At 55.4% G+C, this 12,558-nt stretch overlaps 1 protein-coding gene across 1 annotated transcript in view; it reads left to right on the top strand.

The window, feature by feature from the left end:
• DHX37 (DEAH-box helicase 37) overlaps nt 1-12,531 on the top strand; it is a 44,529-nt gene extending 31,998 nt beyond the window's left edge. Inside the window, exons 17-27 of the mRNA XM_025403577.1 lie at nt 1,844-1,950; nt 2,100-2,288; nt 5,220-5,344; nt 5,436-5,552; nt 6,843-7,015; nt 8,594-8,708; nt 8,848-8,985; nt 9,155-9,249; nt 9,333-9,406; nt 11,191-11,288; nt 11,485-12,531. Of these exons, the coding sequence (XP_025259362.1) occupies nt 1,844-1,950; nt 2,100-2,288; nt 5,220-5,344; nt 5,436-5,552; nt 6,843-7,015; nt 8,594-8,708; nt 8,848-8,985; nt 9,155-9,249; nt 9,333-9,406; nt 11,191-11,288; nt 11,485-11,570 (1,317 nt within the window). The 3' untranslated portion in view covers nt 11,571-12,531. The remainder of the gene's footprint in view (nt 1-1,843; nt 1,951-2,099; nt 2,289-5,219; nt 5,345-5,435; nt 5,553-6,842; nt 7,016-8,593; nt 8,709-8,847; nt 8,986-9,154; nt 9,250-9,332; nt 9,407-11,190; nt 11,289-11,484) is intronic.
• The last annotated feature ends 27 nt before the right edge of the window (nt 12,532-12,558 follow it).

Genomic DNA, 12,558 nt, shown 5'->3' with positions numbered 1-12,558 from the left:
AAGATCATGCCATTGCACTCCAGACTGGGAGAAAAAAAAGGGCTGGGTGCGGTAGCTCACAGCACTTTGGGAGGCCGAGGCGGGCAGATCACAACATCAGGAATTCGAGACCAGCCTGGCCAATATGGTGAAACCCCGTCTCTACTAAAAATACAAAAATTAGACGCTACAGGTGGTGGGCACCTGTAGTCCCAGCTACTTGGGAGGCTGAGGCAGGAGAATTGCTTGAACCTGAGAGGCAGCAGTTGCAGTGAGCCGAGGCCGTGCCATTGCACTCCAGCCTGGACGACATAGCAAGACTCCATCTCAAAAAAACAAGAACAAAAGAAAAAGAAAAACATCATGGATGCCAAGCATGTGCTGGGCGCTGTGTATGTGTGACCTCAGGTTATCCTCCCAGCCACTCCAGGAGGGAGTTGCTAGTGTTATCGCCCCATTTTCCAGATGAGGAGCCTGAGGCACGGAGACAGGCCTGATTGTGGGTCACATGGATAAAACGTGTCAGGGTTGGGCTGGGAGCTCAGTGTGGCTGGGAGCACTGTCTGGAGTGCCTCCCACAATGACATCAAGTCCCCTCTGTAGGAACTCTGCAGTGGCTTCCCCTGGCTCTTGAGTCAGCTCCAGAGCAGGTCCCCACCTGCCTTCCCCCAGTCCTGGGTTCCTAGCGTTCCCGCCCTACCTGCGTGCCTGCTGTAGGCTCACCGCCCCGCCTCTAGTTTTATTGAGATAGAGTTGGCGCACCACACAGTCACCCATTGAAAGTGTGTGGGTCAGTAGTTTCCAGTGTGTTCACAAAGTTGTGCAAACACCACCATGGCCATTTTCATCACCCCAGACGGAAAGAAAGCATGTCACCTTCATCTGTCACCACCTCCCAGCTCCCTGGCCCCTGCGCCCACTCCTCTCTATGGATTTGCCAGTTTGGGACATTTCATGCAGATGGAATCCTGCAACATGTGGCCTTTGGGCCCGGCATCTTTCCCTGAGTGTGATGTTCTCAAGGTCCATCCGTGGTGTAGCGCGTGTCGCTGCTTCACTCCTTTTCGTGGCTGAATCATAGTCCATTTTGTGGATGGACTGCGTTTTGTTCATCCACTCCTCCATTGAGAGACGCGTGGGTCGCTTCCGTCTTTTGGCTATTGTGATAAATTTATTCACATTATTATTATTATTATTTTGAGAGGGAGTCTCACTCTGTCACCCAGGCTGGAATGCAGTGGCATGATCTCAGCGCACTGAAACCCCCGCCTCTCAGGTTCAAGTGATTCTCCCATCTCAGCCTCCCAAGTAGTTGGGACTACAGGTGAGCGCCACCACGCCTGGCTAATTTTTGTCTTTTTAGTAGAGATGGGGGTTTCACCATATTGGTCAGGCTGGTCTCGAACTCCTGACCTCAGGTGATCTGCCCGCCTCAGCCTCCCAAAGTGCTGGGATTACAGGCATGAGCCACCGCACCGGGCCAATTTATTCATATTATGCCTCACTGACTACCTGTGGCCCCTCCTGGTCAAATGACGCTAAGTCCTCATGAGTGTAACAGTATGTTTAAAAACAAAAACCGAAAAAAGCACCCAGTGGGGGCAAAGCACAGACCTCAGTGCCTAGCCAGTGCTTGGGATGTGTTTTTGAGTGAATGGATGATGTGAGTGAGTGAAGGAGGCTTTGGGGTTCCATTGGGACCTGGCCTTTGAGGGTGCCCCAGCCCCTGTGTCCCCACTGGCATGAGCTGAACCCGGAGAGAGCGGGTGGAGGGAGTGCCTGCCACAGATGGAGCAGGAGCACTGGACTTGCTTCTTGGCATTCACCGTGTCCCTGCCGTGTCTCCTCGTGTCTCGTGTTCCAGGTCATCAACTTCCCCTTCCCGACGCCCCCCTCCGTGGAGGCCCTTCTTGCCGCCGAGGAGCTATTGATCGCACTGGGTGCCCTGCAACCGCCCCAGAAAGCAGAAAGGTAGGACCAAGAGATGCAGGACTCAGTTCCTGTCCCGTTCGGGGCCCTCTCTCCCCTTTGCTGGGCCTGAGCCACCTCAAGCGTGGGGCCTCCCAGCTCTGGCTCCAGAGCTCCTCTCAGAGCACTGCTACCACCACCTCCATCTCCAGGGTGAAGCAACTGCAGAAGAACCGGCTGAGTTGCCCCATCACTGCACTGGGCCGGACCATGGCCACGTTCCCCGTGGCACCCCGCTACGCCAAGATGCTGGCTCTGAGCCAGCAACACGGCTGCCTGCCGTATGCCATCACCATCGTGGCCAGCATGACGGTGCGGGAGCTGTTTGAGGAGCTGGACAGGTGCGAGGTTAGCAGCTGGGTACTCAGGGCCAAGCTCAGTCCCGACAGGGGCTCTGATCTGAGAGCCGACCTGCACCCTGACTTCCTAGGGAATTACCGGCTTGTTGGGTGGCCTCCTGCAAGACCCTCATTCTCTCTGAGCCCTTCTGTATTCTGATCTCTGCAGTGGCCGTGTTGGTCCCTGTCTGCTGCGCCTTATACATCGCATGAAATAGACTAGGAGGTGGGGGGGTCCCCCCGATCATCAGAGGGCCATAGATTCCAGGAAAAGGACACTTTGAGTGAAACCATTTAAAACACAGACCAAAATAGGGAAAGGCAGTACCCTTGAAAAGTGCCACTAAGGCCAGGCGTGGTGGCTGATGCCTGTAATCCCAGCACTTTGGGAGGCCAAGACTTGAGGTCAGGAGTTTGAGACTAGCCTGGACATGGTAAAACCCCATCTGTATAAAAAATTACAAAAATTAGCCAGGCGTGGTGGCGCATGCCTGTAATCCCAGCTACTCGGGAGGCTGAGGCATGAGAATCATTTGAACCCAGGAGGTAGAGGGTTGTGGTGAGCTGAGCTCGCACCACTGTATTCCAGCCTGGGCAACAGTGAGACCCTTCTCTAAAAAAAGAAAAAGAAAAGTGACACTAAGACTGTGAAAGTATGTTGAAAGTGTGTTTAGTGCATTGTGTATTTAACAAAATTTACTTACAGATTATGACTACATGCTGATTCTTAGAATGAACAATTATTTAATGATTTCCTGGCATCCTGTGGCGTAGATCTGCCTTTGGCAGCTTGATGATAAAAGGGGTCATTTCTGCAGAAATTTCTGGAAGCAACTTGAGTTTCTCAAGGACTTCGTAAGTCTTCAGCGTTCACATCATTCCTCCTGAAACAGCCTTTCACGCCGTCAGTTGTGACCATCTCTGCCTCAGCTGTGAGCCAGGCTTCTGCTGCCACCAGGTCTCATCAACTGTGAATGGTGCAGGCAGGCCCACGATGTCACTTCATTGACTCTGTGAGCCTCTGCATCTTGTGCAAAGCCTGCTGCTTGCTTCCCTTAGGGTCAGTCTGCCTGTGTTTGGGCCATCTTGTCAGATGACAGAGCAGACACTAGTTGGGAAGGCAGTTAGGTGGACACTGGGGAATCGTTTGAGATTTGGATGGTTTTTCTTTGTTTATCCTCCTCCACCTCCCCTCCCCAGTCTCACCCACCCTAACCAGGAACTTTGCTGTGGGCCACGTCACTGCGTGGGCCATTCCATACCGCAGCCACTAACCGCACGTGGTCTGAGCCTGTGAAATGTGGCAGTTACGACAACAACCTGACTTAAAACCTTACTTATTTTTAATAGTTTAAATTTAAACAGCCACATGTGGCTAGTGGCCACCATATTGGCCAGTGCAGTTCCAGACCTTTCCCTGTGCTCTGCCCGGACAGAGATTTACTTTGAGGAAATGAGATCAGATGGTCCTGCAACTTGCCTTTTCTGCATCCTGTATCTTTTCAGGGTCAGTGCATCTGAACTTCAAAAGCAGCTTTAGCCAGGCATGGTGGCTCACACCTGTAATCCCAGCACTTGGGATGCCGAGGCAGGCAGATTACTCGAGAGGTCAGGAGTTTGAGACCAGCCTGGCCAACACGGTGAAACCCCGTCTCTACTAAAAATAAAAAACCAGGCGTGGTAGTGGACACCAGCTATTCGTCAGAATCCCTTGGGGAGAATAATAGGGTTGTCTAGAGAAACAGAAAGTGGTGTCCGTTTCAGTCGGGGTCTGAAGGCACAGGAACCAGGAGCGTCAAGGGCAGGGAAGACCCAGCTCACGCAGTCAGCAGAGCCCGAAGTCACACCTCCTCTGCCTACTTGGGCCCTCAGTGGATCGGATGCGGCCCACACCCACACTGGGGAGGGCAGTAGCTTTACGCCGGTCACCAATTCAAAGACACACCCAGAAATAAAGCTTAACCAGCTATCTGGACATCCCTTTGCCCAGTTAAGTGGACACAAAATTAACTGTCACATGTAAGGTCTTGAAAACCGAGGTGTCTTGGCCTTTGCCCAGATCCCCTGATCAGCATCTCCTGGTCCCAGCATCTCTAAGACTGCCTGCCCAATGCTGGCGTCAAGGCTCTATAGCATGGTGACTGAGAGCTCAGATCTGGTTCAAATCTCCCTCTGCCATTCTGAGCTGTGTGGCCTTAGGCAAGTGACTGTACCACTCTGAGCTTCATTTTCTCCATCTGGAAAATGGGGATGATGATGATGATAATAATTGGATTGTTGGTAGAATTAGATGAGTTAGCACAAGCAAAGGTCTTTGAGCCGTGCCTGACACATATGTAAGTGTTAGTATTGTTTTCAGGTTTGGAAGCTACTGGCATCATTCATTTATCCAGTCCACTTTGGTGGCTATTTAAGCAGTTTGCAGAGTTTTTTTTTACTTAAAAATGGTGCAGTGGCTGGGCACGATGGCTCACGCCTATAATCCCAGCACTCTGGGAGGCCGAGATGGGTGGATCATGAGGTCAGAAGATCGAGACCATCCTGGCTAACATGGTGAAACCCCGTCTCTACTAAAAAAAAATACAAAAAATTAGCTGGGTGTGGTGGCAGGCGCCTGTAGTCCCAGCTACTTGGGAGGCTGAGGCAGGACAATGGTGTGAACCTGGAAGGCAGAACTTGCAGTGAGCCAAGATCGGGCCACTGCACTCCAGCCTGGGCGATAGAGCGAGACTCTGTCTCAAAAAAAAGAAAAAAAGCAACGGTGCAGCGGTGGCTGCCAATGGTGAATTTTGAGCTGGACCTTAATACCTTAATTACATTCATCGGTGACCCCACAAGGCCTCTGAGCCTGTCCTGATGAATAAAAGAGTTTCCCCCGCTGAGGCCCTGAGTACAGCCGGGACCCCAGCCCGGACAGTATGTGTGTGTTTGCAGACCAGCAGCCAGTGACGAGGAGCTCGCCAGGCTGAAGAGCAAGCGGGCCTGGGTGGCCCAGATGAAGAGGACCTGGGCAGGGCAGGGGGCTTCTCTGAAGCTCGGTGACCTCATGGTGCTGCTGGGTTAGTGCCCTGCCTGGTGGAGGGTGGTGGGGGGGGTCACCCAGGCATGGGATGGATCAGAGAGAGAGCATGCCCCCTCTTCATCCCCTAGGTGCCGTGGGAGCCTGTGAGTATGCCGGCTGCACGCCCCAGTTTTGCGAAGCCAACGGGCTGCGGTACAAAGCCATGATGGAGATCCGGCGCCTGCGGGGCCAGCTGACCAGCGCAGGTACGGCCCCGCGCCGGCATATGCTGCTGCACCCGGTGGGCACCCCAACCTGGGCACTTGAAATGTTTAAAAAAGTGATCCATAGGGTCCATGTTTGCACACTTGCTACGCACCAAAATGTTTTTATAACCCTAAATCAATACTTGGGGAGCTTTTCCAGGCACGAGGGAATGTGCACACGAGCAGGGCACTAACAGATTCGAGCTGCCAGCCTGCGCCTTCCCCCACCAGGTCGTCTCTCGGTTTCACCTTTTCCCTGGTGAGGCCCTGCCGTTTTCCATCACTGCTCTGGCCTGGACTCCCTTCCCTCCCACATGTCCCCCAGACCCTTCTCATGCAGAAGGATAAGGCCTTGCCCTGGACTCTACCTCAGCCCAGCAGCACATAATCCTTCCTGCCACCAACACCCAGGAAAGCTTGAGAGGAAGGAAATGTCCTCTAACATACGGCAAGAGGACCATGCGTACAGAGGGCAGCCTGGACACTGGGTCTCTTCTGGGCAGGCCACGTTCTTTTACCTAAGGCTAGTGGGGAATTTGCCTTCCATTCAAGGAGATCCCAGGGTTTGATGCCAGCATTGATGGCTCTCTTCCAGCCAATCCTTCTCCCAGCGCCAGGTGCATGGTGGTGGCCCTGTCACTGTGCTCTGTGTCCCTCTGGCTGTGGCTTTCCAGAACAGCCCCATTCCAGTTGCAGCAGCTCAGAATTGCAGTCAGCCTCTAGATAGCACTGGTTACAGTGGCTTGGTGACATTAGACCTTTACTGTTGCAAGGAAGAGAAGCCACTGAGTCAGCAGCCCAGGGCATTTCTCTGCTGCCATCCTCCTGCCATTCGCTGTGCCTTCCATCCTAAGGTCACCTCATGGGCTGAGGAGGTAGTTGGAGGCTTGGTCGCCCCTGCCTTCCGGGCAGGAGAAGGGAAGGACAAGGCCAGGGCACCCGCCGGCTGTCCTTTTCCCGTATTGAACGTTCCCAGGAATTCCAGCCGCAACTTCCTTCTTCACATCATGGATCAGAACTGAGTCTGAGGCCACCTGGGTGTTGGGGGAGGGCCGTCTCCTAGCAGAATGCTCTGCTGACCAGGCAGGATATGAGGCTTTGTCCCAAGGGAGAAGGAGGGGCTGGGGGGCGGCTGCAGTCCTGCCTGCTGGGGGCTTTGGGTCCTGCTGGTGGCCTCTGGGGAGTGGCTGAGGCTAGAGCACTGAACATGGTTGGGACTTTCTAGGAGGTCAGGGCAGAGCTGGCCCCAGGCCTCGCCACCACCATCCTCACTCTTGGATCTCCCCTCAGTCAATGCCGTGTGCCCAGAGGCTGAGCTCTTCGTGGATCCCAAGATGCAGCCGCCCACCGAGAGCCAGGTGACCTACCTGCGACAGATCGTGACGGCCGGCCTGGGGGACCACCTGGCCCGCAGGGTCCAGAGCGAGGAGCTGCTGGAGGACAAGTGGAGGAATGCCTACAAGGTGGGGCCCCCACCGTCTCCCTGCCAGGGTAGCTTGGGGCACGGTCGGGGCACCTGGCGAGGGGCAGGCAGGCTGGGTCCTCGGGGTCTTGGGGAGGCCTGTCCCCCTCAGTTGTGGGTCCCCACCGAGGAACAAGTGGGGCTTGCAGTAGAATCACATCTTCCTTGGTTAGTTTCTCACTCCCAACTTTTTTTTTTAATAACAGTTTAATGGAGATAGAATTCACACAGCATTTAAACTCTTTTTGGGTTTTCTGTTTTTCTTAGAAACGGGGTCTTGCTCTGCTGCCCAGGATAGAGTGCAGTGGCACAATCACAGCTCACTGGAGCCTCAAATTCCCAGGCACAAACAACGTTCTTGCCTCAGCCTCCTGAGTAGTTGGGACTAATTTTGTTGTTGTTTTGTTTTTTGAGACAGAGCCTCACTCTGTTGCCCAGATTAGAGTGTAGTGGCGCGAACTCAGCTCACTGCAACCTCCATCTCCTGGGTTCCAGCCATTTTCCTGCCTCAGCCTCCCAAGTAGCTGGGATTACAGGCACGTGCCACCACGGCCAGCTAATTTTTGTGTTTTTACTAGAGAAGGGGTTTCATCATTTTGGCCAGGCTGGTCTCAAACTCCTGGCCTCAAATGATCTGCCTGCCTCAGCCTCCCAAAATGCTGGGCTTACAGGCAGTGTTACCCAGGCTGGTCTTGAACTCCTGGCCTCTAGCAATCCTTCCACCTTGGGCTGCCAAAGTGTTGGGATTACAGATGTGACCCACTGCATCTGGCCTGCATTTAAACCCATTTAAAGTGTTCAATTCAGTGGTTTTTAGTATTTTCACAGAGTTTTGCAACCATTAGCATAGTGAACTTTGGAACATTTTTATTACCCAACAAAGAAACCCCACACCTGTAAGCTATGAGTCCCCAGTTCCCCTTCACCACTGTTTTCATGATCCTGCTTTCCGTCGGTGGATCTGCCTGTACTGGACATGTGGCATGAGTGGAATCTTAACATACATGGCTTTTTGTGTCTGGCCTCTTTCACTTAGTGTGATGCTTTCAAGCCCCATCCATGCCGTGGTGGGCGTGGGTGCTTCCTTTTTTTTTTTTTTTTTTTTTGAGATGGAGTTTTGCTCTTGTTGCCCAAGCCGGGAGTGCAATGGCATGACCTTGGCTCATTGCAACCTCCACCTCCCAGGTTCAAGCAATTCTCCTACCTCAGCCTCCCGAGTAGCTGGGATTACAGGTGTGCGCCACCACACCCAGCTAATTTTTTGTATTTTTAGTAGAAATAGGGTTTCATCAACATGGTGAAACCAGCCAGGCTGGTCTCGAACTCTTGACCTCAGATGATCCACCGGCTTTGGCCTCCCAGAGTGTTAGATTATAGGCATGAGCCACCGCACCCGGCACTTCCTCCCTTTTCATGGCTAGATCAGACTCCGGTGTGTAGATGGGCCGCGTTTCCTGGCAGATGGAACACTCTCCCACTTTTGTGGCTAGAGTGGATATTCAGAGTCTCCTGGGTTGAGAGTATGCAGAGACCCTGGGCTTGGGTTTCTTACTGACCACATCACCTCCATTCTCTGCAGACCCCTCTCCTCGACGACCCTGTCTTCATCCACCCCAGCTCCGTCCTTTTCAAAGAGCTCCCCGAATTTGTGGTCTACCAGGAAATCATGGAGACCACCAAGATGTACATGAAAGGTGCTGAGGCCTGGGGACAGCCCCTTGTCCCCCGATGGTGGCTGTGATGGGGGTGTGGCTGGGACCCTGGGGCAGAGGCATGGGATCCCCTCCCACAGAGGGTGCCGCTGTAACCCCAGCTTCCTCCCCCGGCCCCCAGGCGTCTCCAGCGTGGAGGTCCAGTGGATCCCGGCCCTGCTGCCCTCTTACTGCCAGTTTGACAAGCCCCTGGAGGAGCCAGCCCCTACCTACTGCCCCGAGCGGGGGCGGGTGCTGTGTCACCAAGCCAGCGTGTTCTGTGAGTTGGGGCAGTGTCCCAGGCAACCTGAGCCTCCTGCAGCCCTGGGCTTCTCGGACGCATGGCCCTGTCCCCTGCCCCTGGACGTGTGTGTCTTGGGTGGGGGAGGGATGGGACTCAGGCGGTCAGCTACAAGAGGGTCCCTGGCTCACTGACTCCTGCCCTCCAGATCGCGTGGGCTGGCCGCTCCCCGCCATCGAGGTGGATTTTCCAGAGGGCATTGACCGCTACAAGCACTTTGCCCGGTTCCTGCTGGAAGGACAGGTAGGTGGCACAGCGGCTCCAGGCCCTCATTTCAGGTACCGTGGGCAGCAGCAGCCTCACCCCTTCCTGTGGTCTCTCATCAGGTCTTCCGCAAGCTGGCCTCATACCAGAGCTGTCTGCTGTCCAGCCCCAGCACCATGCTGAAGACGTGGGCCAGGTACTGCTTGCAGTGGGCAGGAGGGGTCGGAGGCCTGAATGACCTCCCCAGGACTGCTGGGACAGAGCACCACACACAGGGAGGCTTAAAAGATCCGAAGTGTGTGCTCAGGTCTGAAGGCTGCAGGGCCACGCTCTGTGCATCAGCTTTTGGGGAGGGTCCTTCTTGCCTCTGCCGGCCTCCTGGGCTTGTGGCCACATCACGGCAGTCTCTGCCTCCATCTTCATGTGGCCGTCTCTCTGTGTGTCTCTAGTCTCCCTCCCTGTGCTCTCTCCTTATAAGGACACCAGTCATTAGATTCAGGGTCCACCCTACTCCAGGGTGACCTCTCCTTAACTCATGACATTTGCAATGACCCTCTTTCCATATAAGGTCACACGCTGATGTTCTTGGTGGGTATGAATCTGGGGTAGGGAAGACACTGGGCAGCTCCCCGAGAGCTGCCAGGTATCAGTGGGAGGCATCCTGGCCCTGGGGACTTCCAGCTGAGCAGACCCCTGCCCCATCCCGCCCACCACCTCTGCTTCAGGGCTCACCCTTGCCTGCCACCTCCTCCTGCTCTCCTCCTGCCTGTGGTCCAGACCCACAGACACCTCCCCCTTCCTGGGACTGGCGGAGCCTGTGGTGCAGGGGCTTGGAGCACTGGAGGCAGACCTGAAGGTGCAGGCAGGTGCCAGGGACTCAAGATGGGGTGTGTTGCACAGCACCTGCTGCTGGGCTGTCAGGAGCAGTGTCAGTCACCCAGCTCATGTTTTCCAGTGCGGCCCTGTCCCAGGCATGTTCTCGGGGCTGGGATACAGACACGGTCTTTGTCCTACAGTGGTGTCGCTCGGCCCCAGAGGGACAGAGCAGGACATGAGTGAGGCCTCAATGGGCTTGGGGTGGAGTGCGACTGGCCTGGTTGGGGAGAGCCTCACTGGGCAGATTCAGAGGAGGCAGGGCTGGAGCTGGGCACAAATCTGGAGGAAGGTTCCAGATGAGACAAGTTGCATGCACAGAGCAGCCTTGGTGGGCAAGGAATGTGGACCAGAGGCAGCCAGGGTAGATGGGAGGAGGTGGGATCTAGAGCCTTCTGTCCCAGGATGATTAGGGGAAGGGGACCCTTTGCCTTCCCTTTTATTTTATTATTATTATTATTATTTATTTTTTAGAAGGCCTGTCTAGAGAATTTTGTTTTTTGCTTTTGAGTTTTGTTTGTTTGCTTGTTTGTTTGTTTGAGACAGAGTTTTGTTCTTGTTGCCCAGGCTAGAGTGCAATGGCGCAATCTCAGCTCACTGCAGCCTCTGCCTCCTGGGTTCAAGTGATTCTCCTGCCTCAGCCTCCTGAGTAGCTGGGATTACAGGCACCCGCCACCATGCCCGGCAAATATTTTTGGATTTTTAGTAGAGATAGGGTTTCACCATGTTAGCCAAGCTGGTCTCGAACTCCTGGCCTCAGGTGATCCACCTGCCTCGGCCTCCCAAAGTGCTGGGATTACAGGCGTGAGCCACCACGCCCAGCCAATTTGTTTGTTTTTGAGACAAGGTCTTGCCCTGTCACCCAGGCTGGAGTGCAGTGGTATAATCATGGCTCACTGCAGCCTCCAACTCCCGGGCTCAAGGGATCCTCCTACTTCAGCCTCCCGAGTAACTGGGGCTACAGGTGCATGTCACCATGCCCAGCCAGCTCTTCACCCTCCGGGGTGGGGCCAGTAGGGTGGTGATGCCTGCCCTGTTTTCAGGCCCCCAGCAGCAGCTGGTCTGTGCCCTGGCTGCCTGCCACCAACCTGCATCCCTGCCCCACAGGCTGCAGCCCCGGACGGAGAGCCTCCTGCGAGCCCTGGTTACAGAGAAGGCTGACTGCCGTGAAGCCTTGCTGGCCGCTTGGAAGAAAAACCCCAAATGTGAGTTTGACCAGGGCCAGGGGGTGGGAGTGGACGGGATGGGGTCACCGAAGCAGGGGCTTTGTGCTTTGTGCACAGTCAGCCCTGGCTTGGCAGAAGGATCTGGCCCCATGGCTGCTGGCCGGCTTCCTGCCACCTCAGGAGAGTCCCTGGGCCCAGGGTCACCCTGACGCTATCCTCCTTCCCTCCCCTGCAGACCTGCTGGCCGAGTACTGTGAGTGGCTTCCACAGGCCATGCACCCCGATATCGAGAAAGCCTGGCCCCCCACCACTGACCACTGACCACTGACCGTCAGACACCTGGCTGGAGGGCCGAGGACTGGAGGGCTGGCAGCAGCCTGTCACCCTGCGACCATGACTGCCTGGCGTGGGCTTCATGGCCTGCTCTCGGGAAGCAGGTCAAGCCCTGGGAACCTCGTCCATGAGAATTCGATGCTGTATGAAGCGTGCTGCTGCCCGTGCCGTCTGGCCTGGGGGTGACTTTTTGAACTGATGATCACATGGTGGATGATGATTTCATCTCATGTGCTGGACGCTGTTCTGTTCAGTGTGCTCTTTGGACTACATTAGTCCGCCGTGGAGCAGCAGGGCCGGAGGTCTCTGCAGTCCCTTCCCCGCTGCCCTACCAGAAGGCCAAGGAGGCACGTGGAGGGCTCATCCTTTCTGCAATTCTTCCCTCTAGAGTCAGGGAGGTCCGCCCAGCCCTGGCCTCACAGCTGTCCCAGATGTTAGGTGAGCCACCGAGCTGTGCGTTGACCTTGAGGGGCCCGGCTCGGGGCCCCCAGGCTCCACGCCTTCTTGGGAGGGTGGACGCCGGCACCTTTCCTGTGTTACGGCTGCGGGGAGTGAGCATCTCGTCTGCCTGTGGTCAGCTCTCAGACGGCAGGGAGCGGAGCTGACCTTGGCCGTGCTTGGTCACCGCTGCCATGCCGCAGAGGATGGGCCTAGCTAGGCTGGGGCCACAGGACTATTCTGTCGGCCTTGAATGGGGACTGCAGAACCCTCAGTTTGTCTCCCTTGTTCCTCTGTGGCCGAGGTGGGAGGGGTAGGTCCCCCAGCAAGAGAGACAGGAGCACCCCAGACAGGACCAAGGAGTCGGGAGGCCCCTGCCCTTCCATCCTCCATGGTGAGGGCCCGGACGTCTCCCCAGAGCCCAGTGCTCGCAGGATGGATTCCGCTCCTGGCTTTGCTTCTGCGGCTTTGGTGGAGACAGTTATGGAATAAAATGTTCCTTGCACCCAGATTATTTTGTGGAATACGCTTGGGGAAG

The sequence above is a fragment of the Theropithecus gelada genome, chromosome 11 (assembly GCF_003255815.1).
Source record: "Theropithecus gelada isolate Dixy chromosome 11, Tgel_1.0, whole genome shotgun sequence".
In the NCBI taxonomy this organism is placed as follows: domain Eukaryota; kingdom Metazoa; phylum Chordata; class Mammalia; order Primates; family Cercopithecidae; genus Theropithecus; species Theropithecus gelada.
The sequence above is the reverse complement of the archived record's forward strand: the minus strand, read 5'-3'. Positions and strand labels throughout refer to the sequence as shown.